General features: G+C 37.4%; 3 protein-coding genes across 3 annotated transcripts; 1 reads left to right on the top strand and 2 right to left on the bottom strand.

Annotated features, from left to right (window-relative positions):
- The first annotated feature begins 1,735 nt into the window (after positions 1-1,735).
- On the top strand, positions 1,736-4,129 carry LOC132598437 (ribosomal RNA small subunit methyltransferase). Its single transcript, XM_060311300.1, has 2 exons — positions 1,736-2,109; positions 3,199-4,129. Exons 1-2 carry the CDS (start codon positions 1,789-1,791, stop codon positions 3,937-3,939), a joined length of 1,062 nt encoding a protein of 353 aa, XP_060167283.1. The 5' UTR covers positions 1,736-1,788; the 3' UTR covers positions 3,940-4,129.
- A 3,458-nt stretch (positions 4,130-7,587) lies between these two features.
- On the bottom strand, positions 7,588-12,808 carry LOC132598435 (peptide chain release factor PrfB2, chloroplastic). The gene is made up of 7 exons (XM_060311298.1): positions 12,172-12,808; positions 11,176-11,388; positions 10,118-10,219; positions 9,734-9,871; positions 9,092-9,396; positions 8,310-8,463; positions 7,588-8,221 (listed from the first exon to the last, which is right to left on the bottom strand). The coding sequence occupies exons 1-7, from the start codon at positions 12,565-12,567 to the stop codon at positions 8,093-8,095; spliced, it is 1,437 nt and encodes a 478-aa protein (XP_060167281.1). The 5' UTR covers positions 12,568-12,808; the 3' UTR covers positions 7,588-8,092.
- Positions 12,809-13,531: 723 nt separating this feature from the next.
- On the bottom strand, positions 13,532-25,197 carry LOC132598436 (iron-sulfur assembly protein IscA-like 2, mitochondrial). Its single transcript, XM_060311299.1, has 4 exons — positions 24,753-25,197; positions 24,316-24,440; positions 23,378-23,486; positions 13,532-14,141 (listed from the first exon to the last, which is right to left on the bottom strand). Exons 1-4 carry the CDS (start codon positions 24,939-24,941, stop codon positions 14,076-14,078), a joined length of 489 nt encoding a protein of 162 aa, XP_060167282.1. The 5' UTR covers positions 24,942-25,197; the 3' UTR covers positions 13,532-14,075.
- Positions 25,198-25,663: the final 466 nt, after the last annotated feature.

The following is a 25,663-nucleotide window of genomic DNA, read 5'->3' as shown; positions in this document are numbered from 1 at the left end:
CTAATTATATCATTTTATAAAATACTAAAAATTAAAACCCCATGGGGCTTACGCCCCGTGCCTTAGGGCTTACGCCTCACTGAGGCAGACGTAAAACGCTCCGCCTTACGCCCTCGCCTTTTAAAACACTGATTGAAATTACTTTTTCTTTCGAGTGACGTTACTTTAAGAAATAAACCTACGACAAGCTAATAATGTGGTCCTTAATTTTCTAGATTGGAGTTTTGATTGCTTTCTGTTCAGACCTTTTTCCTCAATTTTATAATATAGAACAAATTCCACAAGATAGAGAAGACTTCTTCTATTAAAGCAGTTGTAGAACTCAGTGATTAATAAAAATATTGATATATTAGTCTGCAGACTCATTCTAAATGAGCTGACACCACCAAAAAGCGTCTTGTTGTATATAATATTCATTTTTTAAAAACAGCTAAAGAATTAAGCATTCTTAAGAAAAGGGGATGGAAATAATTAAAGATTCATATATAAGTTGCACGATTTCATGTCGCAGTTGATTTTGAGTTAAGAGGATGGAAATAATAATTAAAGAAAAGGAACGAAACAAGCCAAAAATGTTAATTTTTGACTTAAGATGAGACATGCTAAAAGCTAAGGAAGATCGCTAATCGCAATTCGGAAACGCTTAAAGCAACAGAATAACACTTTGGGAATAGAGAGGCAGAGGTTTACACCGTTGGGGAGGAATCTTCAACGTGTCTATCGTGTGACTCAATTTCTAGCAATGACACTACTTTGGAATTATGAGTTCTAAATACTCTATTGTTTTTACTGCTCTAAGCATGATCAGCTAAACTCATTATCTAGGGTTTTGATGAAGTTTATTGTTGGTTGGATGGATTTTTTGATTTTGTTTCCTATTAATCGAGTCGTTTAATTCCTTTTGTTCAATTATGTGTTAATTGTTGTTTGATTGAAGAGCTCTCGATTGAACACATCATTATATCCTGTTTTACTGGGAAAAGATTATAGGATTAGGTCGATGTTGAATAACAACACTTCCAAATAATCACGGGATTGATTGCTAGGATTTTAAAGTAGTAGTTTGGGATAACTGTTTTGTCGTGATTTATGTGAGTGGGTGATTCATTAATTAGGTTAGTTAGGGGAAACGAGTGTGGCCAGATTAGAGGAAACAAGTCATTAGTTCAATCCGATAATTGAGAAAATCCTAACTCTAGGTCTTTTAGACATATACTTCTTGGTCAATTTTTTGCCGTGCTATGATTTCTTATTTAGTTAGTTAAATTCAGTTAATTAGTTATTCTTCTTTAAAAAATCAAATGAACTGTTTCTATCTTCAACTTAGATGGGTTCAGTTCCAAACTCAAAAACCAGATTATAGTTGATGCAAACCTTATCTTTATAGGATGAGTTTTGAACGATCAATCATCAAAACTGAACCTCATAGCATGTGTTACAACAGATAATATTATATCAATTTTAGAAAATATATACATAAAATACTTAGTTTTAAGGAGAGATCATGGGTTCACGTGTCCCAAAATTAGCACACCAATTCGCCCCTACATAACTCGTGGAATATTATACTATGAAAATATACAATTATGCCGTGCGATTTTTTTTTTTTTTTGGTTCGGAGGGCCATAAATTAAATACCAGCACAAAATAGGGAAATTTCACATGTTGAGGCCCTTAGCCCAATACAAAACGAGTCAATCAGGCCCAAAAAGATGTCCGCTTAAAATAAAAACCCTAGCCCTCCATTAACGACAATTTCATCTCCCAAAAGCTTTAGAGAATTTCACCATGGCGGGAGGGAAGATGAAGAAAGACAAGCCTCAACGTGGCTCATCAGCCACCGGGTCAAACCACTTCCAGGGAGGAATATCATTCCACAAGTCAAAAGGTCAACATATTCTTAAAAATCCATTATTGATTGATTCGATTGTCCAAAAAGCTGGAATTAAATCTACTGATGTTATCCTTGAAATTGGACCTGGTACTGGTAATCTTACCAAGAAGCTTCTAGAAGCTGGAAAATCAGTTATTGCTGTTGAGGTTGATCCTCGTATGGTTCTTGAATTGCAACGTAGGTTTCAAGGAACTCCTTTATCTAACCGACTCAAGGTATTTTTTTTTTTTTTAAAGATATTTTATTACTTATTGGTTGGTAGTGTTGTGGTTTGGAAGCATGGTGCTTTGTTATACTTTCGTGATTGGATAAATTTTGATTTGAATGTGATGTGTTAAATAATTGTTGCTGTCAGTGGTTTTATGTTGCTTTTTGTTTGGAAACGTTTTCACGAGTTAGCATTTAGTGCTTTGTTCTTTTAGTGAGGAAGAAACTAAAGACAAGCTCTCATTTGGATCGGTTCATGAAAGAGTGACACTAAATTGGTGACCCATAATGTGTGTCTTACCATTGTCACACTTAATGGTCACATTTCAGGAAACTAACTAATTCAGCTACTACTCTGTTTGGTGGCTCAGTGATTCTTTATAATTATGGTTACCTTTAAGTATGGTAAAATGGCCTAGTAGAGTGATGTCTTTTCTTAATCAACTCACACCACTTCTCTTCAAAGGATAGAAACAGTTACGTATCTAAGTTCGATCATTGATGTCACCCATAAGGTTTTTATGGTATACAGACCCAATAACTTGCACACTTCAATCACTAAGCTTCTCTTTGGAGTGGAACAAAGGATTGACAATTCCAGCTTGAGATGGTTTCCGTCATGCGACCAGATCTGGATCCATTTCTCTCAGTTTCCAGAGACACTGCAAATTCTATGTTAACTGAATTCTCTTACTAGAAGATTAAATATTTCCCCAACTGTGGAATCCAAGGATGAGTGTGTGTGATGTTCTTGTGGATTCAAATTTGATCTTTGCTGTCTGAAATTGACATTATCATGATTAAGCCAAGCTCTGGCAATTATGAAGAATAAAGTTTGCCTCCTTGAAGGACAGGCTTGCATTCTCTGATCAGTAAGTAGTGGTCCATGTGCGCGTACATTACTGAAACTGTCATGTATGATTGATCATTACGTGACTAATTATCACAGTCATGCCATTAGCAACATGAAAATAAGAATGCACTTACATTATAGACATATGTCGTCATCCTTCATTTATCCTTCTTTTCAGTTAAATGCATGTCCCATAAATGTGTACTTCGAGGTGCTGAAGCTGTTCTGATCTTCTGGGCTGCAGGTTATACAAGGGGATGTTCTCAAGTGTGATCTCCCTTACTTCGACATTTGTGTGGCTAACATCCCATATCAAATATCATCTCCTCTTACCTTCAAGTTACTGGCTCATAGGCCTTTATTCAGAGCTGCAGTAATAATGTTCCAGAGAGAATTTGCTATGAGGCTTGTTGCTCAACCCGGTGATAGTCTTTATTGCCGCCTTTCGGTGAACACACAGCTGTTGGCCAGAGTATCGCACTTATTGAAGGTAGGAAAGAATAATTTCAGGCCACCACCAAAGGTTGATTCTTCTGTAGTTAGAATTGAACCTAGGGGACCACTTGGTCCTGTCAATTTTAAGGAGTGGGATGGTTTGGTCAGGATCTGTTTCAACCGGAAAAACAAAACTATAGGTTCTATATTTAGACAAAAATCCGTACTCTCTTTATTGGAAAAGAACTATAGAACTTTGCAAGCGTTACAAAACTCTGAGAAAGCTCCGTCAGACGATATGGAAATGGTCTTGGATGTATCTGCCTTGGGAGAGACATTTGGAGACTTGAGTATGGATGCTGATGATGGAAAGGATGATGACGAGATGGAGGTGGATGATGGTGATGCTAAAAGAGCTGACTTCAAAGAGAGAGTTTTGAAAGTGCTAAAGGAAGGGAAATATGAGGATAAGAGATCTATCAAGCTCGCACAAGCAGATTTCATGCACCTACTTTCTCTCTTTAACAAGGCTGGAATCCATTTTTCTTGATTCATGGAGCAGCTAGACATAAGAGCTTATTGTTTCTTTATGGCCATGCATGTTTGTGTTCTTTCTCCTCATGGAGATCCAATTTTGTTTCCTTTATAATGATTTAAAGCTTGAAATTTGTAGATATTTTGCATTTAACGTTTCACAATATGGTGGATTTAAATGGAGATTAGAAGATTTTCTCCTGGTATGTCTATAGTAGCTTCGCATACTTTTGACTCTACAGTAGTTAATCTACTCGAGTTGTCGCCTCTTGTTGCATAATTGAAGTCTCGTTTAGCACATCTCGTCCTGCTTCTGCGCTTTTGTTTGAGAGCCATGCTACTGCCTAAGCATCCATCATTTGCAGTATATGTGATAATCTGAAGTTTTCAATTTTGCATTTTTACAATAACAAACGTGAAGCAGGATTTACAACAATGTGTGCAACACCTGTCGGTTGATTGATCTTACATATGTTAGATACTTGCAATAGATTAGATATAACCTTATATTTTGATCTTAGATTGGATTTGACCTTTAGGCAGTTGATCTAGTTTGCACATAATTTTCTGTTTTACCCAAAGTTTGCGGAACGTCGATGCGTTCGAACCAGTATGAAATTGAGGAGGTGCGGAGACAAGAAAGATACTGAGTGGCTAGAGAGTTGGCATCGTTTTAACTCAATTCTTACTGAGACGGAACAAACGCGTATCTTAAACAGATAGCTGTAGTTATATTAGGAAAACAAAAAATAGATCGCTGCACTTACAAGGCAGATTAGAAATCAACAGCAACCAAGATCCTATTCACGAGTTAAAAACAGTGGTATTCTGCTGAACTTAATATTTCAGTAACATAATGTTGCTTGTGTAGAATTTATGTACCGTACTGGGAGGGTTCAAGAACAAACTCAATTGATCACACATTTACAAACAAGTACACTACCTCAGTTTGATAGTTCTTTTCTTTTATTTGATAAAAATAGTTTCACTATTATTTTCCAACTTTGTATAAATGATGTGATCCAGATGGTGGAACTTTGGTACAAGAATAGTAGCCAGTATATGTTATTCCCATGAACTAGCAGAAATGAGGTCTTTTCACCAAAAATAACTTTTTTGAGCCTTTTCTCATGCAATAAGGCACGTAAAGCAGCCTCCAGTGCCACAAAGTGAAGCTAAGAGCTGAGATTAGAGCTATATCATCCAATTTCACTATAAATAGTCAAGGGGAACCCGGAATTAAGGTTAGAGGTCACTCTTTATCCTTTTCTAATAATGTTGAAAGCGAGCTCAAAATAGATTTATCAAGATCCCCTTCAAGCACAAAATCATGACCCAAGAGGTCAACTAGGAGTGGTGGTTGATGCTTGACGAAAAATATGCTGTCAGAAACGTCCATCTAGGCAGCTGAGACGTGTGAGAGAGTTTGTAATTGAGACTATGTTGTTCTTGCCCGTTTGGTTGGTAGGATTGAAGATGTTGTCAAAGACGTCACTGTGAAGTTTGATGATGGTTCTGTACAGAAATTTAGGAACGCTGACCACTTAAGTCTTCCACTAGTGATTGGAATGAGGATGATCTTCCTCCTTATTATCTAGGTTTGCGCGTATTAACTAATAGCTTAAAAGGTACAATAACTAAAGTCACTGCTGGTTCTCTTATGATCGGTTGGATTATATCTGCTGGAACTGGGCCCGGGTCCTCCACTGTTCTAGCTGCAGAACAAAAGCCCAACATCTTGATACTCCTCTATTGCGTTTCTTATTTAACTTTGGGAACTGCGTGACTTCTGTCTTCATCATGCTTCAGTCGATGGGTACTCTAAAACTTAATAGCGTGATCTCCCTACAGAAGAACTTGCTCTTTTGATTGTAGATACTAGAACTTCTCTTGACGTCATGTGGCAAGATGGGAATAAACAAAAAGATTTAGACTCGACATTCATGATGCAAATTAAAGTCCTTGGGCATCATGATTTTTTTCTTGAACAATTTGTGATAGAGAAATTTATTAACGATGTTGGTATTTCACGTGTTGGGTTGTGAAAAGTACTAACTCAAAGAAACTCACGGCAATAGTAAGGTGGAAAAAGTCAGATTCCAGGGCAGAGGACCCCATTAGGTTTGACAATGAGGAATTGGTTAATGTCGACAACCTGAAGCTGCATCCTTTCTGGAACTATCGTTATGGAAATGTTGGTACTCGTTTGCAACGCAAGGAGTCCGAAATTTCCGATCTCTCCTGCATATTCAAAAATTTTGATATGCAGATCTTGATTCCCATGGAAAAATGATACGACCTTTTATTGAATCTATTCGAGTTATGGCGAGATTGTTATTATGGTACTTATTGATGAGGGTTTAAGCTCGTAGGCTATTGGTTTTAAGGTATCTCCAAGTGAGACTAATTAAGAGACCAACGTTTTTATCGTAGCACTAGTGATGCAAAACCTTGGAATTTTATCAGTAACTTTGTTGATGGTGATTGGGTGGTGGCTCAAGGTTAGGCCCCAATTTTTTTTAATATTATTATATAACTAGTTAGTAGTACGTGTTTATAATTCATAGTTTTGTGTGCAAATAGTCAGTACTACATGTCTTAGTATATAACTCCGGAAAGTTTCTTTCAAGTTAATAAAATAAAAAACCATTTGTTGCAATACAATGCCTTGGTTCTCATTTTCAAAAATCTTATTAGCAGTTATGAAGACTTAAGTAGTTTAATTCAAAGTTGTAAAACATCTGACAAAATTTTACATCATTTAACTAAAAACTTAAACAGTTAAAAAGAAAATGTACTATATTCCTGATCACACATAAGTAGGGTACAAGATCGAAAAGAATGCATTGGATGGATGCCCGGGCAGCGAGAGAGAGCCTTCGCTTACCTGCTTAACCGTACCCTCCTATCGTACCTATATAGCCTGACGCGATAAGTTTTTATGATTATTGCACACTTACACTAAGCTTCTCTTTGGAGTGGAACAAACGATTTACAACCTTACTGACTTCAACTTGAAATGGTTTCCGTAATGCAACTAGATCTGGATCCACTTCACTCAGTTTCCAGAGACACTGCAAATTCTATGCTAACAGAATTCTCAAACTAGAAGATTAAATACTTCCCCAACTGTGGCATCCAAGGATGAGATTGTTTTATGTTTTTGTGGATTCAAATTTGAATTTGACATAATTATGATAAAGCTGGACTCTGGCAATTGTGAAGAATTAAACTTAGCCTCCTTGAACAGTAGACTTGCATTCTCTGATAAGTGAGTAGCGGTCCATGGGCGCATACATTACTGGAACTGTCATGCGTGGTTGATCATTACCTCTGTTAGGTACTTACAATAGATTAGATATAACCTCCCATATTCTGATCTTAGATAGGATCTGACCTGTAGGCAGTTGATCTAGTTTGCACATAATTTTCTGTTTTACCAAAAGTTACCGAACTTCAATGTATAGTGTTAGAACCAGTATGAAATTGAGAATGGAGGGAGACAAGAAAGAAATTAAGTGGCTACAGAGTTGGCATCATTTTAACTCAATTCTTACTGAAACAGAACAATCTCACACCTCAAACAGATAGCAGTACTTATATTAGGAAAACAAAGCAGATGCTGCGCTTACCAAGGCAGATTAGAAATCAACAGCAACCAAGATCCTATTCACGAGCTGAAAACAGTGGTATTCTGCTGAACTTTAACATTTCAGTGGCATAATGTTGCTTGTGTAGAATTTACAAACAAAATCAATTGATCGCACAGTTACAAACAAGTACACTACCTCAGTTTGACAGTTATTTTCTTTTATTTGATAAAAGCAGTTTCACTGTTATTACATACCTTGGATAAATTAAAGCAGTCCTAAAGGAGAACCAGCTTGATCCAAAGATATTATTACATCAACTTCGTACAAAAGAATGTGATCCAGATGGTGGAACTTCAGCACACGAATAGTAGCCAGTATATGTAATTCCCATGAACTAGCAGGAATGATGTCCTATGGCCAAAAAAATACTTCTTTGAGGTTTTTCTCTTGCAATATGAGGCCCCAGTAAAGCGGCCTCTCGGTGCCACAAAGTGGAGCTGAGAACTGATATTGGAGTTATATTATCCTATTTCACTATCAACTGGCCATGGGGAACCCAAAAATTAAGGTCACAAGTCATTCTTCATCCTTGTCTAATGACGTTGAAAGAAAGCTCAAAATGAAGTCATCAAGATCCCCTTCAAGCACAGAATCAGGATCCGAAACCTCATAATTTGTCCGGAGATCTTTCACCATGCGATAAGGCTGCAAGCATGACACACAACACCTATGATGACTACATGAACCATAGTTATGCAAGTAAAATGAAAGGTTAAACTGTACAAAAGCATACATGGAGCACGTAAGTACGTATTTGGTTGCCCCAACTGATCTCAGTCAGAGACTGCGTATGTTGTGCATTCATCTGAGCCTGCTTTGCCATCTCAAGTTGGTCCAAGCGCGATTGGAGCACAGCCATGGCAGACGCCTTGTTTGAATGTTGTGACCTTTAGTTTGGACAAATATTAGAGCATTAAAAAATTTCATTTCCTCTTCTGCTTCTCAATGGAAATGAAAGAAGCTTTCCTATGTATTTTAGACGAAAAAATGACAAAAATGGTCCCTTACGTTTGAGGGTAGGTTCAAAATAGTCCCTTAAGTATGCACTTAACAGTTTTGGTCCTTTAAGTTTGCCAAAAGTTAAACACTTTTAATCTGTCAAATATTTAACATATTATGTCCATTAGATTTGAAGGAAACAGTGGGGAAAAATATTTTACTAAACACCAAGATCTCATCAAGTCCTAAATATGCAACACAAAAAAACTGCACTGGACATTAAAACTATATTAAGAAAATAGCAGAAATTACACCTTAAAAAGCTGCACCAGACTCTAGAAATAAATCAAAAATAGCAGAAACTCCAAAGATTGTACATCTAAATGTGAGTTCCCGCTAATTTCCCTTTTTTCCCCCACTGTTCCCTTCAAATCTAACGAACATAAATTGTTAAATATTTGATAGAGACTAAAAGTGTTAACTTTTGGCAAACTTAAAGAACCAAAACTGTTAAGAGCATACAAACATAAGGGACCATCTTTGTCATTTTTTCTACTTTAGACCATAGATGCTTACCTTTCATTCTGACAAGAGGCAGTAATGCCCGTGGGAATATGAGTTATCCTGACAGCACTCTCAGTTGTGTTAACAGACTGACCACCAGCTCCCCCTGATCGAAAACGCTCAATACGAAGATCAGATTCATTGATTTGAACACGGGTAGATCCATCTCCCAAAATTGGAGTTACAGCAACTGCTGCAAAGGAAGTATGCCTTCTCTTTGCGCTGTCAAATGGTGATATGCGTACTAGACGATGCACTCCTACCTCTGATTTGGAATATCCAAAAGCATTTTCACCATCAACTTTGATTGTTGCACGCTGATAACAAGAGTGAGCATAAGTCAGCAGAGCAATAAAAACAATAGCTAACTAGTGCCATGATAGAAAAATAAAAAGAAAGAGGACAGTTTTCTTTTCTGCTTAGTAGATACCCATGACAAAATTTCACAACCCTATTTTTAAACACACATTGATTATATGTTTAACGAAGTCTGTTATGCTTCAAGGCTAAACCAAGTTCTTGTAACGGCATATTCTAAAAGTAATGTTTATTTCAATAGCTAAGAATTTTCAGAATTCACAAATTTCAATTTTCATACATCTTAATAGCTACAGAGTTTTCAAGTGAGAGAAAAACTTTGGTAAGAACCTAGACCTTGATTCCTGCAATCTCACCAGGCATTTCATCCACAACAGAAACACCATATCCTTTGCGTTCAGCCCACGATTTGTACATCTGCATGACCATTGAAGCCCAATCCATGCTTTCAGTACCACCAGCTCCAGCTTGCACCTATACGGGAAATAACAATCAATATCTATTTTACAAAAACCATGATTGAGGATATTAACAGCTTGAGTTGCCTTTTTAATGACATGTCCTATGTAATTTTTTCTGGGACAAGATGTGACAAGGAGAGATAAGTAGAGAATCAAAGATCAGGGAGATGAAGGGTTCTCCAAAATAAAAGATACATGTATCTGTAAAACCATGTTTTGACAATTCAAAAAACACAATCTGAGCTTCGGAGGGACTAACCTCTATAAAGCAAGAATAATAATCATGCTCCCCAGATAATAAAGCTTCGAGCTCTTTTTCTTTCACGTTCCTTCTAATCCTGAGTAGAGCTTTCACTGATTCCTGCAATCAAAATGACTAATAAAGTAAGTAGAAATGGAAAGTGGCAGTAGAATTTCTCACAAGTTTGATCCAATACACACATACCATACGGTCCCCCAGTGGCAGTATGAATTGGACTATCCCTAATTCGCTTTCTTGAAAGGAAAAAAATGTTTTATCACGTAAAATATAACACCAGTTATATAGAACCTAACTTTCACTTCTTTATAAAAATCATTTTGTACCTATAACTGGAAGAGAAAAAAAACAATGCCTACATTGCATTTGCAGGTAAAAGAGTAATTCAACAAACACTGATTAAAAAAATTACCAGAAAAATTTCAATTCCTCCCAAGTTCAATCCTGGTCAAACCAAGCAATAAGTTTGAAGACGGAGATACAAATTCAGCAGTTTCTTTATTTATTCATTCTACCAAGCAGGTATCAGGCTGTTGATACTTGCAAGTTAGGTTCAAATTACATATAGTATAACAAAAGAAGTTGTATAAAACTTAACCTTAGTTCTTTATAATATTCCTTGAAGGATAAAAAACTTCAACTCCTATTTAACTTTTGGTCAAACCAAGCAGTCAGCTTCATACAGAAGATGGAGTTACGAACTTATATTATTTGTCATACGAAGCAGGAATTGGGTTGTTGGTACTTGCATATCAGCTCCAAGTGGAGTATAGCAATAATTACAAAGAAATAGACTGTTAGTTAAAATGACCAATCACGTACTTAAAGTAAAGAGGTAACTATAAATTAAACGGAACCCTTAGAATCAAAACTAATTAATATTTAAACAAAGTATTGATATAACTCCAATGATATGCCTGAACAAACTGAACTTAGGAGGAAGAATCAGATTTGAGATTTGCACCATTCTAAACTAAACTGAAACAAGTGGAATAGTACAAAAACAGGAACATGGATTACATTCCAAGCAATAAAAAAAAAAAAAAAGTAAAGCTCACCGATTCCAACTCTGGATCATTCTCTTCCCGGGAAAGCTTAATCATGTCAATATGTTCAACCAACTCTTGTTCAATTGCCATAACATCTTCCATTTTATTCACTAAAGAACCATGTTCACGGCTGATCTTCCCAGCGTGGACAGGGTCATCCCAAAGATCTGCCTTATTGAGCTGAGTTGAAAGCACTTCAAGCCTGTGTATTAGCCTTTTCCACTATAAATGGGAGAAGACCAGAAAAAACAAACGACTTAACCCATTAATTTAAAGTTAAAAGATTGAGCCATGTATACATTATTTCAGTCTGAAGAATAAAAATAACACTCCCCTAAACATGCTCAACTACAACTAGAGTTTCTTGTCAGACTAGTTATGTTAGTTATCAGTTACTATTATTGCTTTTAGTTTATACAAACATTGATCATTCATTTAAATCCGTTTCATACTCTGCCATACTATTGAAGCTATTATACATACACTAACAAGTTCAATGTTTAGAGGATTCATCAAGGTTTGGTTATTTTTGCACTTGTCGTCAAACCTATTCCAGCCCTCCTTTATCCGAGCTTGAGACCAATTATGCGAAGCTCACATTGGTGCAGATACCTACCTCAGCAACGAATTCATACCATGTCTATCACCTACCGCAATTACACCCTTCCCCCCCCCCCCCCCCCCCCACACCACACACACACACCCGCCTCCTCTGTAAATTCACCCTACTATGGAACTATTGGTACGCAGAAACTGCAGAATCCCATCTTTCAAACAGAATAAATAAACCATTAAAATCACAACTTTTCCATGATATCACAAACTTATGTTTCTCCCTGGACAAGCACAAAGATCCGAACTTTATCATAAATATCACAGGGTTTTGCTCATTCTTTAATATAAGCAAAAAGATCACAACTTTTTTAGTGATGTGCCAATCTAAATTAAGTAAACCCCAAACAAAGAGAGCTAATTCAAACTGCAATTACAAATAGAAAAACAAACCTTGAGTCGTTTCTTGATAAGATGAATGGACTGAGCAATGGAAGAAGCATGACTTTTCCAATCATTCTCACTCTCATCAATTATATTCCAATTTTTAGCTATAATTCCTTCAACAGTAAGCCCATCACTAGTAGTAGGCTCAACAACAGCCTCCAAACTCAAGAACCGAACACCCAATATAGACCCTGATGGGATTTTTGCACTTACATTGAAAATTGAAGAGAACCCTTTATTTCTTCTATTGGATGAATTATACCAAGAATGAAATATTGATAAGCTATTATTGGAAATAGAATTATTATGAAATTGACAAGAAAATAAGAAGAGTTTGCGTTTGGGGATTCGAGAGAACAGTGTTGATCTTTTTCCTAATGTTTTCAATAGTAAAAATGACATCTTTTTTTTTTTTTCCTTTCTGTAATAGATTTGAGGTTTAGGTGAGGGTTTAACGCTATTCGGATTATAGAAGAAGAAAGAGTACGACGCCGTAACTGTTTAATAAAAAGTCATTCTTTTGGGTTCTGAAATTTTTAACCATCTTGATAATATTTGGCCAGATGTAAAATTAAATAAACGAATACTTCATACTTTGCCCTAAAACTTATTTGAGGAACTTCAGCAAAGTTTATTCAAAGTCAATTGTCTTTCAGGACTTGATCTACCGGCTACTCAATCCTATCTAAACAAGGCTTAATATAATTTCAAATTGTATTTCTCGCCATGAACCTAGGCTTAGTAACTCTTTAATTTGATGTGCGATGGAGTTTCAACGGATTGTGGGTGGGAAAAATTAGAAGTAGAAAAACTAAGACATTAATGAGATAGTGTTGTTTTACGGAACAACTTCGCCTTATCGGCTACCGTATCAGCACAGGTATCAAATAACTTTATCCACCATGATTTAAGTAGATAGAGTGCTTTTTTTGCTTAAGATAACTGAAGCATTTGTTAAGACTCAAGTTCAAAACTCGATCAATAATACCAAACAATTTCCAGCTTTCTCCACCTAAAGGAGTTAACGAAAGCTTCTCCATTAGAATCCACAATAGCGTTAGGAATATGTAACATTTTCGAAGTTGTGCTGTCAACAATTAATAGCTTTAGCTAAGGTAGTTGCTCCATATCGGAAAATTTCACCAAATCTTTGGTACCACTCTTTGACCGTTGCATCAACAAGAGCGAGTTCCCTGAGAATTCCCGTCCCAAGCAATATTTGATTTTCAAGTAACCGCGACATTGTAAAAGACTTAAAAAGCACAAACAGAACTCTCCACTTCTTTTGGCAAATGCTCCTCTTAGTTCTCCTAGTTAAAAAATGAAAATAGCCAGCTGTAAAGCCTATCACCTTAAGATCCACAAATGAAGTATACGTCCAAAATTCAGTAAATTCAACTCAGGTAATATTGTTCTTTTTCTGATTTTTTCAGTTTCAACATGAACATAGATTTCAAAGATCATAAAAAAAGCTTTGCTTGATCAAAACTTTTCTACCACAGTAGATGGGGAACGAAACCAGTAATTTGTCTTCTGCTTGAAACCTCTTCACTTCCAAATTCCTTGTACAAATGTCTCCAGCCAAAACTGAGTAGTGTCTTTTCAGCTGGAGTTATTGCCTACAATACAATAGTATCTGTCTGCCTAATTTAACAGTTACATTCTGCACTTCCAACTAGCTCCAGTAAGCAAAAAATTGACATGTACAAATATATAACCTATGGTCCCTCAACTCTCAAGTACAAATTCTGAAAAATGCTCATCTCACAATGCAGGTCTTGCTGCCTCAGAAGTATATGATGGATAGACATTAGGCACAGAATGACTAATAGAATTGTCGTTCATGCAACAAACCATGTCAGCTAAGAGGAATGCTGATTATTTGGGCTGAATGTTACGGAAGTGTCAAATTACAGCTTCACCATAAATGAACTTTTACAACTGCACCCACCCACTGCACTTGGATTGGTAGATACCTGCAGAGAATGAAAGACACGAACAGAAGTGGTAAAATGAAAAGCTGCGAGTTGCAAACCGAAAATGAAATGGTCTTAGTGCCAGCTAAAAGATCTAACAGCTTAAAGTTCTTATCAATGCGAACATTAGTATTAGTAAATAGAGGGATCTAAGCATCCTATGGTCTTAGAAGATTTCATGCGAGGAGGTGATAGTGTATTGTACAAATTCATACCATTAATATCTCAAATTATACTAGAAAAACTGCAGGTTTGCATATTTTTCATGACAAGTCTATAGTAGCTTTTCAACTGATCTCCTCCAAATTAACATCCAAGTACTAACTCCTTATTCCCCATTAGAAGGTAATACCAATAACAAATAAGTTCAACAAGGTGTCTGGCATAATAGTAAAATATATGGTCCAATCATTTTTTTAATTCGATCAAGTAAAAGTATTTACATTCATAACCATGGCCAAAAAAAAAAAATGGCCGTATACAAGGGATATACCAAAAGATAAAGAATCTACAAACTCCACCCAATCCTCCATACAACTAGGAACTTTCTGATTACACGAAAAGAAAATAAGGGAGCGGAGACTACTACTCAACTGAGAAAAACTTGACTCTATTCCTTCAAAAGCTCTCTTGTTTCTCCCACTCCAAGCTACCCACATCAATGCAAGCGGAAACACATTCCAAGCCTTTCTTCTCCTCATTTTACATGTGTTTTTCAAACAGATGAGATTTTTGTTTGTCGATAAATGAGTTTCCATTATTTTTAGTTCTTGGTCAATTTCTTGAGTAAAAGCCTCTCTCTCTCTCTCTCTAGGAAACTAACGGTCTTCTTCTTCCCATCCCCAACTCCCTCATCTACCCCCACCCCTACCCCCCAACTCCGGCCAACCCCAAACTACGGCCAGCAACCTCCCGGTGGCCTCCCCAGGTAAGTTTTCTCTTTCTCTCTCCTAGGGTTTGTGACAGCCCTATACCCACCCCCACTCCTCTTCTTCTCCTATCTTCCTTTTCTTCTTTTCTCTTCTCTCTGGTCCGACAGATTCAAGCTTCCCGCCGTGAACAGTGATTCCGGCGTGAACAGTGAACAGTGACTCCGACGTCAGCAGGTTCTGTCTAAATGGAGTTGGTACCTCCGGTTTTTTAATTTTATTTTTTTAATTCTCTGTATTTTACCCTTGCTGCTAATTTGCATTCTTGCATTACTTATTTCGTTCTTGTCGTAGTAGTTACACTTTCATCTAGATTAGTACTAACTTGTGTTTTAGTATTGATTACTGCCTGGTCGAGTAGTTTATATTTGCTTTACTGGCTTTGGTAGATGATGGTGGAATAGGGTCATGTTCTCGGATAGGGGTGAGGGTTAGAGGGGGTAGGTGGGTTAAGGGAGTCTCTAGTCTACGAGTAGGGTCTTGGAATATTGGGACTCTAACGGGGAAGTCCATCGAACTAGTTAAGATTCTTAACAAGAGGAGGATCAATATAGCTTGTGTCCAGGAGACTAAATGGGTAGGATCCAGGGCTACAGATGTGGATGAGTATAAGTTATGGTTCTCAGATAGGTCGAGGGATAGGAATGGGGTAGGCATTTTAGTAGATAATGACTTACGAGAACAGGTGGTAGGGGTTAAGAGAGTCAGCGATAGGTTGATGACGATTAAGCTGGTTGTTGGAGGGTTTATTTTGCACATTATTAGCGCTTACGTGCCGCAAGCGGGCTTGGGCGAGGAGGAGAAAAGACGTTTTTGGGAGGATTTGGACGAGATGATGGGAAGTATACCGTCCACTGAGAAGCTATTCATCGAAGGAGATTTCAATGGGCACATTGGGTCAATTTCAGGGGGATATGACGATGTGCATGGAGGTTGTGGTTTCGGGGACAGGAACGGAGGAGGAGTTGCACTGTTGGATTTTGCAAAAGTCTTTGGGCTGATGGTGGCCAATTCGAGTTTCCCGAAGAAGGAGGAGCACTTGGTAACCTTTCGTAGTTCGGTGGCTAAGACGCAGATAGACTTTTTACTCCTTAGGAAGGAAGATAAAGGTCTTTGTAAAGACTGCAAGGTGATCCCGAGTGAGAATCTATCGACCCAGCATAAGCTCTAGGTGATGGATTTAGAAATCAAGATGAGGAAGAGAAAGAAGGTCGTGGACGATAGGCCTAGGATCAAATGGGGGAGTTTGACCATGACGGGTGCCCTGGAGATGGGGGAGAAGCTGAGATCTATGGGAGCCTGGGAGAGTAGTGGGGAGGCGACCAATATGTGGGATAGGACGGCCAGTTGCATTAGGGAAGTAGCTAGAGAGGTGCTGGGGGTCTCGAAGGGTAGTCGTGGTCGGCACCGAGGGGACTGGTGGTGGAATGAAGGAGTTCAAGAGAAGGTGGAAGCAAAAAATGTGGCGTATGCGAAGTTGGTACACAGCAAGGATGATGAAGAGAGGCGAACGAATAGGGAATTGTACAAGATGGCGAGGAAGGAGGCAAAGTTAGCGGTTACGGCGGCAAAGACAGCAGCTTTTGAACGCCTATATGCCGAACTAGAGGACAAAGACGGGGATAAGAAGTTGTACAGACTAGCCAAGGCGAGGGAGAGGAAGGCGCGCGACTTGGATCAGGTGAAGTGCATCAAGGACGAGGATGGTAGGGTACTAGTGGAGGACGCTCTCATTAGACGGAGATGGCAGTCATACTTCCACAAACTCTTGAACGATGGAGGGGACAGAGATATTGTGTTGGGAGATTTGGAGTACTCCGAGAGGTGTCGTGATTTTGGATATTGTAGGAATATAAAGGTTGAAGAAGTTAAGGGTGTTGTTCGTAGGATGAGTACGGGAAGAGCGACCGGGCCCGATGAGATTCCGGGGGAATTTTGGAAGACTGCAGGCAGGGCAGATTTAGAATGGTTGACTCAACTCTTTAATGTCATCTTTAAGACGACTAAGATGCCCGAAGAATGGCGATGCAGTACAATGATTCCATTGTACAAGAACAAGGGCGACATTCAAAGTTGCAACAACTACAGAGGGATCAAGCTGCTAAGCCACACTATGAAAGTGTGGGAAAGGGTGGTGGAGATGAGGGTGAGGAGAGGCGTGTCTATCTCAGAGAACCAGTTTGGATTCATGCCGGGGCGCTCAACTATAGAAGTTATTCATCTTGTACGGAGACTGGTGGAGCAATATATGGAGAGGAAGAGGGACTTGCACATGGTATTCATCGACCTAGAAAAGACATACGACAAAGTGCCGAGAGAGGTTCTATGGAGATGCTTGGAGGCTAGAGGTGTACCTGTGGTGTACATTAGGGCGATCAAGGACATGTATGATGGGGCCAAGACCAGGGTAAGGACTTTGGGAGGAGACTCAGAGCACTTCCCAATGGTGATGGGGCTGCATCAGGGATCAGCTCTTAGCCCATTTTTATTCTCCTTGGTGATCGATGGATTGACGCGGCAAATTCAAGGTGAGGTGCCATGGTGTATGTTATTTGCGGATGACATAGTCCTGATTGACGAGTCTCGCAGCGGGATTAACGCTAAACTGGAGGTTTGGAGACAAACTCTGGAGTCTAAAGGGTTCAAGTTGAGTAGGACCAAGACAGAGTACTTGGAGTGCAAGTTCAGTGATATAGTACAGGAGGCTGACGTGGAAGTGAAGCTTGGCACCCAGGTCATACAGAAGAAAGATAGTTTCAAGTATTTTGGGTCTATTATACAAGGAAATGGGGAGATTGATGATGACGTCACACATCGTATTGGTGCAGGATGGATGAAATGGAGGCTTGCTTCCGGAGTGTTGTGTGACAAGAAGGTGCCACCGAAACTTAAAGGCAAGTTCTACAAAGTGGTGGTTAGACCAACTATGTTGTATGGGGCGGAGTGTTGGCCAGTCAAGAAATCTCATGTTCAGAAGATGAAAGTGGCGGAAATGAGAATGCTGTGATGGATGTGTGGGCACACTAGGAGTGATAGGATTAGGAATGAAGTCATCCGAGACAAGGTTGGAATAGCCTCAGTGGAAGACAAGATGCGGGAAGCGAGGTTGAGATGGTTTGGGCATGTGATGCAGAGAGATGAAAATGCCCCAGCGCGGAGGTGCGAGAGGTTGGCCAGCGACGGTTTCAGAAGAGGTAGAGGTAGGCCGAAGAAGTATTGGGGGGAAGTGATTAGACAGGACATGGCGCATTTCCTGCTTACGGAGGACATGACCTTAGATAGGAGGGTATGGAGGACTCATATTATGGTAGAAGGATAGTAGGTAGTCACGTTTATCCTCCCTTAAGAGTAGTTATGTTGTTCTATAGTTTCTTGTCTCTTGATTTCTGCGAGTTTCTGCGAGTATCTGTTGGTTTATAATGGCTTATTTACTTTCATTGTTTTCATTTTCATAGTTATTTATAGCAGTTAATTCTCCTTTTACCATGACTTTCTTGCTTTGTTATTCCTTGCTTTCATATTGTTTTTGATACGCTTGATCATATCTAACCTTTTGTCTTGTCCTTTTTTTTTTTCTCTCCTCTCTTGAGCCGAGGGTCTTTCGGAAACAACCGCCCTACCTTTCAAGGTGGGGGTTAGGTCTGCGTACACTCTACCCTCCCCAGACCCCACATAGTGGGATTATACTGGGCTTGTTGTTGTTGTTGATAAATGAGTTTCCAGAAGTCCATTATCTCTAGGATCCATCTACTATCATAAGTTGTGCCTTGGAATACACTAGCTTTTTACGATATACAACATGAATTTATGTTCGGTGTTGGAAATACTGGGTTCGGATGAACTCACTGCCGATATGCATCTGCTCCTTACAGGAAACAAATGCCACGTGTTGTTCTTTTTATTCACTCTGTTCTGTTACTGATACATTTTTGGTTGATGAACGACACTACGGGGAAGATAGGAGTTGAAGAGAGGAAGCAATCACGGCTCCAGACTTCCAGTACAGTATGTAATGCAAGATAATATTTTGTAATATCAACTAAATTCCTGGTTCCACACCTGACCAGACAACGAACTTTGCTTAAGAAGTCCAAAGTGATTTTCTTCCCTCCTCCAATCCATGCATTTCCAAAATAGAATTCTAGTTTATACGTGTTAAATGAGAAAATGATCAAAATGGTCCTTAATGTATGGGAGTTTGAATTGTTTTGGTCCTTGATATATACCATGAGATAGGAATAGTCCTTAATGTTTGCAGAAAGTTAAGAGCTTTGGTCCTAAAGCTTAAAACTAATGGATCCACCCAAAAATACTGTCAAAATGAACGGTGCTCCAAAAGCTCACCCAAAACAGTTATGTTGCACCGGAGATATTTCTGTTACTTATGTCTGCGCTAGTTTATTCTTGTCCATTTTATTGCTCTCGTACCTCTGCAAATCTTAAAAGGAATGAAGTACAGGAATCTAAAAGAGAAGTATACAGTATATATATTCTTTTTTGGTGAGCGAAAAGGGCCCCCCTTAAACTAGATAAGGAAGAAAGATTGTCTCCCTTTATTCTGCTGTTGTCATGCAACCCCAATATATAGCAATATATTTCTTTATCTCAAAGCTTTTGTCTTCTTCCAAAATCTGATCTTTCTTTTTCTAGGTTTCTTGGGAGTAATGGCCTTCTTAGTTTCTGGAAATTTGACACTCAAGTTCAAAAAAATTCCAATAAAAAGGAAATCAGCAAAGCTAAGAAAGTTTCACCAAAGAGGATGGAAATGATTTGATTTTGGTATTCATGCTAATCTGCTTTTTGTTCCATAAACATACTGGTGAGCTTATCTCTCAGTCACAGAAAGTACTACTTTTTTTCTTCTCTTGATACAGCAATATGTAACAAACATTAATTACCTCTGTTGGTAACATGTGCATGTGTTCTTAGAAAGATAATACTCCATACAAGGCATGTAAAGTGGACTTGAAGTCGAGGATGTACAAAAGCTACGGACAACTCTTTGATGCCTTTGGCAAAATGTTCAGCACTTTCACCAAAAGATGAAAGGAAGAGCGTCAGAATGGAAATGCCATAAGAAAAGCCATAACTGGTGCAGCACAAAGAAAGTAGCTGGTTTTGACTTTGAGTGGCCTTTGAAGCACCGTTCATTTTGACAGCATTTTTGGAGCGATCCGTTAGTTATAGGCTTTAGGACAAAGCTATTAACTTTTTGCAAACATTACGGACTACTCCTTTCACATGGTATATATCAAGGACCAAAACAATCCAAATCCCATACATTAAGGACCAGTTTGATCATTTTCCCTGAGATAGACACCTATCTATCTATCTATCTATCTCTCTCTCTCTCTCTCTCTCTCTCTCTCTCTCTATATATATATATATATATATATATATATATATAAAGCCGGGACATAGGCCCACTTATGTGGCAGTCTCAAAAGCCAACATTTGCATTTATTTGTCAATTTTTTGCATTTTCCCCATATTAAATTTCTTTTAAATAGCCCTTAATTGAAGAAAATTGGGTATTTCAACAGTCACCTTTTTTCCCCAAAAAATAAACGGCAACTTCTTCCTCCTTCTCCCTGACGTTTCATCTTCTATTTCGTTACAACCCTTTTTCTTTCCCTCTTCTTCCTCCCTACGCCTTAGGTGCTCGCCCAGGTAAATATACTCTGCCTTTTGAGATTTGTTTGGTTAGTGACGTTTCCTTGGCCTTCAGCGGTTCTTCTCTGTTTCTCCTTCTCGCAATTTCAGTCCTTTCTTTGTTTCAAAAAATTATTTCTTACGCCTACTTTAAGCCATTTTCATTCATGGGTATGTTTTGTGTGTTATTCTTGATAATGATTGCTTTTATATCCGGTACAATTTTTTCTCGAAAAAAACACTTGAGTTGAAGCATTGTACTCATACAAAGCTACGCCACGGAGAGAGGCCCGTGGTCGGAGGAGGAAAAATATATGATTTTGGTATTTTTCTCGATTTCTTACTTATTCTTTTTCACCTCTATTTTATTTTGGATAAATTACATTGCTTATTTCTATAATGTAACTTAATTGTAAAATACACTTATGTATTAGATAAGTTTAGATATAGATGCATTAATGAATAGTGTCAGTCTCAACTTTCATGCCAACATAAAGTAATAAGTATTGTGCGTGTTTACTCTTCAATGATAGTCTTTAATGTCTATCATGCTTTAGGATTTGTTACTATACACAACATGTATGGTTGGCCTGTCAGGAATAATTGTTCAGAATTTTTCTCCATCTTCCCAGATCTCAGATTGTATGTTGCGGGACTTGGCTTTGTGAAGTGTACTATATTTACTTAGATAAGTATTGATGGTAATTGCTATTTGGCTTTGATTCAAATATTGTCTCCCATTTGCAGGATTGTACTACAATAATATTTTGGATAATCATCAGTGCTTAATTTTCCTTTGGTAATAACGATAACTATTTTACTTTCCTTTTAACCCAAACTGATTTTTCGATTCAGTTGTGTTCACTTTGCCTCTTCACGTTTCTTCTTTCATTGGTTCTCTTCATCACTTTTGACTTTGCTTCTGCTTCATGTTAATTAGTTTGTTCTTTGTGTAGCATGCCTACATTCATATTCCTTATTTATCGAGGAAAAAAGAGTGCCTTCAGTCTCCATTCAAGGCAAGATCAGATGAATCGATGAGGTCTTTTTCTTCCTTCTGAGTTTTAACTCTCATTACTTACTCAGATTTTTGAGTATTAACTCTCATTGCTTACTCTGTCAATTGTAACTTACATCATATTTAAATCCATTAATCGTTGTACTTAGAAAATACTCTATTTAAAACATGAAGGTAAAAAACAAATACACAACTCATATTGATCAGGGACGATGACGAAATTACGTTGAGGATCGGTAAAGAGTCAACCCAACACGGCTCAAATGGTCTGGCGGGGACATTCGTCTCAAACGATGCTAGTCACAATAATGGACTTTTACATAATACCATGAACGAGACTTTGACAAAACTTTCGTGGTTATATTTCTGACATGCACAGATGTTGCAAAATGGCACATTCATTCTTGCACCACTATTTTAGAAGTTCGTTAAGTGGTATGTTGCCTACGTAGTTTTTCCCGCTAATGTATCATATTGGTAGACAATTGGTAGATTTTCTTCTTTTAGTTTTTTCCCACTAATGTATCATAGTGGTAGACAATTGGTAGATTTTCTTCTTTCTTTTCCGGTGAATTTGATGTTAGTTTCAGGATTTGGAAAAAAACTACTAAGAGAAAGAGGGGGAACATTTTTCAACAATCAGAGAATGACAATGATATAACTATATTGAGACATGATTAAGTTGTTTTTGTACAAATACCTTTATTTGAATGTATTGAGTGGTCATAAGAGTTAAATTATGTACTTTTAATTTTGAACACTCCTTGAATCATCTTAGCAATAAGTTGTTTATAAGTTTTTTTTTCTTTACCTGTATACAATCTAAACTCTCTAATCTTCAGCTATTACTTTACATATTCTCTGATAATTATTACTTAAAGATACATACAATTTAATCGAGGGAGAGATGCATTTTTTTTCTGTTTTGTGATTAGGAGTTTGTAGATACATTTCCTAACTGATTTTAGAAAAGGGGAAGTTGGTGTTCTTTCCTTTGTTTTAGTATTGGTTTTTTTTAAAAATAAATAAATTATTTTGACAAAGAAGTTGATGAGTGAGGAACCATAAAAAAGTGTCTATTTTGTTGTGATATTACTACTATATAATTATCTTTTCAATTTAAGCATCGTTATTTTATAATGTCTTTGTATTTTATTACTTTAAAGAAGGATTTTTTTCCTTTTAATGTAGGCATATTATCATATTCCATTATAGGCCTTTAGAGAAGATTTGGTTACTTAAGAGTTTAGACGTGATTTTATAAACAAAAATTAATTTTTATCATTTTTTATGTGGACTAATTAATAAAAATATTGCCTCACTAATACTTTTTAAGACCGCGCGAAGCACGGATAATTTAACTAGTTTCTAGATAAACTCCGAAGGTAAAAGTTCTATTACTTCCCTAGGCGAATAGAGCGGTCAGTGGTACAGTGACTTATTCATATTTTAGAATTGCAAGTGTTTTTGGGCTTTGAGTTAATAAACTTTCCTAATTACTACCTATTAAAAAACAGGAATTAAGAAAGGGACTAGCATTACCTACTGTGCAATTGATCTGGAAAACCAATAAGCACACGTAACTTACAGCAAGAAAATACCAATAAAGAAGATCATGGAAAGCTGCATTCACAGACCTGAAAAGCAGAACGAATCAGCTCCTCAACATAATCAACAGTTGCACCTTTGACGAAATCGAATGATATGTTATCCACAACCAATTTAACTCCATCTCGCTCAAAAATTCTGTAAAATAGAAGAAACGAATAAGATAACAACATAAGCAAGGTAATGGTAAATGTTGAAACTAGTAATCTATGAAACTATAGCAAATTATGAGTGGTTTTTGGGGTGTGCAGGTGGGATGCTGAATTCATACTTCAGAATCTATCAAATTCCTTATGACCGCCAAGAACAGGATTTATCAATCAATCAATCAACTACATCTCAATCCCGAACTAGTTGGGTCAGCTATATAGATCCATAGACTAATTCAATTCATCCATCATTCTAATCAGTTCTGTGATTTCCTTGTTCCCCTTTATCTCTTTTGATCGATTTCCTTATTGGAATCCATCCTTCCCTTTCTTCCATGGTTCCCCTTTCCATTTTAGGGGGTTGAGGAGAGAAGCACTCCATGATTTCCTTTAAGAAAAAGGTCTATATGTAGTTTAAAAGCCATATGCTTTACAAGTCATGAACACTTAAAAATAGCCCAGTTAACATTGGATATCAGTCTGCAACTTCACGAGATTTCACTTTGATGCATGGATAAACACATGGTAAGTGCTGCTTTCTATTCTTTTCTCCAACTAAAAGTACCAATGTTATACTTCAATCTACCTTAAATGGTCAATTCTGTTCATGCAATAACATTTTCCATCGTGCATACCGGATGAAAATTAAATTCATTTTAGGCAGAAACTCAGACTATTAACATGTAATAGATTCATAATAGAAACGTTGTTCTCTCAACCTTATTTGGTGGATTTCATTCCAGTACTAAAAAGATTTATTTTAGACAGTTTAGGAAAAACAACATATGCTGAAAAAATACAAGCAGAAAACATCAAACCTGTCCTCAGAATTGGTCTTATCATCTAGAGAGAATTCATATTGAAACCCAGAACAACCACCAGCTTCAACACTCAAGCGAAGCATCTTCTCTTTATGTTCGCCAGCCTGCAACTCTTTTATCCGCTACTCAGGCATGTAAAATAACCAAGTTAGCCAACTATCCCAATTTAATTTTTACAAGGAATTCAGACATGCAAATTCGCTTGGCGCGTGACAACTTAACTTGCCTACAAAATTTCGTCCACATAGCACCTGACTCATTAATTTCGAGGTTTGCTTTGATAAATAGTTGGTGATAGTTTAGCTGAGAAACACTCGCAAAAAGGTCATACCTCAGGTGTGTTTTTGACCATTTTCTCTAAAATCAATCATAAAAGTCATTTTCTTTAGAAGAAATAGGGAACCTTGGGATGACAGAGATATAACAAAACTTACACGAACGCAGTTCTCGGTCAACAAGACAGAATCGGGAGCTTCGGCTTCGGCTTCGGCTTGGTATTGGGATTGGGATTGGGGTTGGGATAGAGCAGAAGCTGAGGAATTCAAAAGGCGGTAATTTTGACGAATCCTGGTGGTGAAGAAGGGAACAACTCGACGAATAAGGGAACTTGATGATGATGCCATAGCTACAATTTTGTCATCTAACAGAAAGATTAGGTTGTCAAAATCGAAGATGGTTAGGGAAGAAATGAAGGATTCGTGGATGAATTGAAGATGGACAAGTTGTGTCCAAAGAAGTTTTCTTGTGCTCCGAGTCAATTCAATTAAACGGATCTGGAGCTCCGCTTAAGACTTGTGCCCGACACGCACCTTTGCTAGAATTGCACTTAAAATGCTTGGACAGTTGGATGCCAAATTTTGCGGGTCATTAGTAAATAGAATGTTTATTTTGTGTTGTTCCAATTTATAAGTAGTATTTTTTTTGGGTAGAAAAATTAAATGGGTACCGTTCCGAGAAGAATACCTATGGGAAGAAGATTTGAGTTTAAGAGGGCTAGTGGTTCTGAGGCCAAATTTTTATTTTTATTTTTAAACAAAAAGCATTTGTTTTTCAATATTTCAGGTATTTGGCTACTTAGTAAAACTGTTTCTAAGAAGTAGTTTTTTTGTTGCTGGGGAAAAGCATAAGCAAAAAATTAACTTTTTCAAGACAAAAATATCTCTATCATAAATACATATTTATTAAGTATATCCCTTATTAATCCATTAATTTCTAATTAATAATTCTATGTGACGAATTTTAATTTGTGGAATGATTTTGACTTTATTTTGATTGTAGTTTTTTAGTATATTTAAATCATCGTGATGATATTATATCAAAATGTAATATTTTTTGAATTTATCTA

This window comes from Lycium barbarum, chromosome 6 (genome assembly GCF_019175385.1).
Source record: "Lycium barbarum isolate Lr01 chromosome 6, ASM1917538v2, whole genome shotgun sequence".
In the NCBI taxonomy this organism is placed as follows: domain Eukaryota; kingdom Viridiplantae; phylum Streptophyta; class Magnoliopsida; order Solanales; family Solanaceae; genus Lycium; species Lycium barbarum.
The sequence above is the reverse complement of the archived record's forward strand: the minus strand, read 5'-3'. Positions and strand labels throughout refer to the sequence as shown.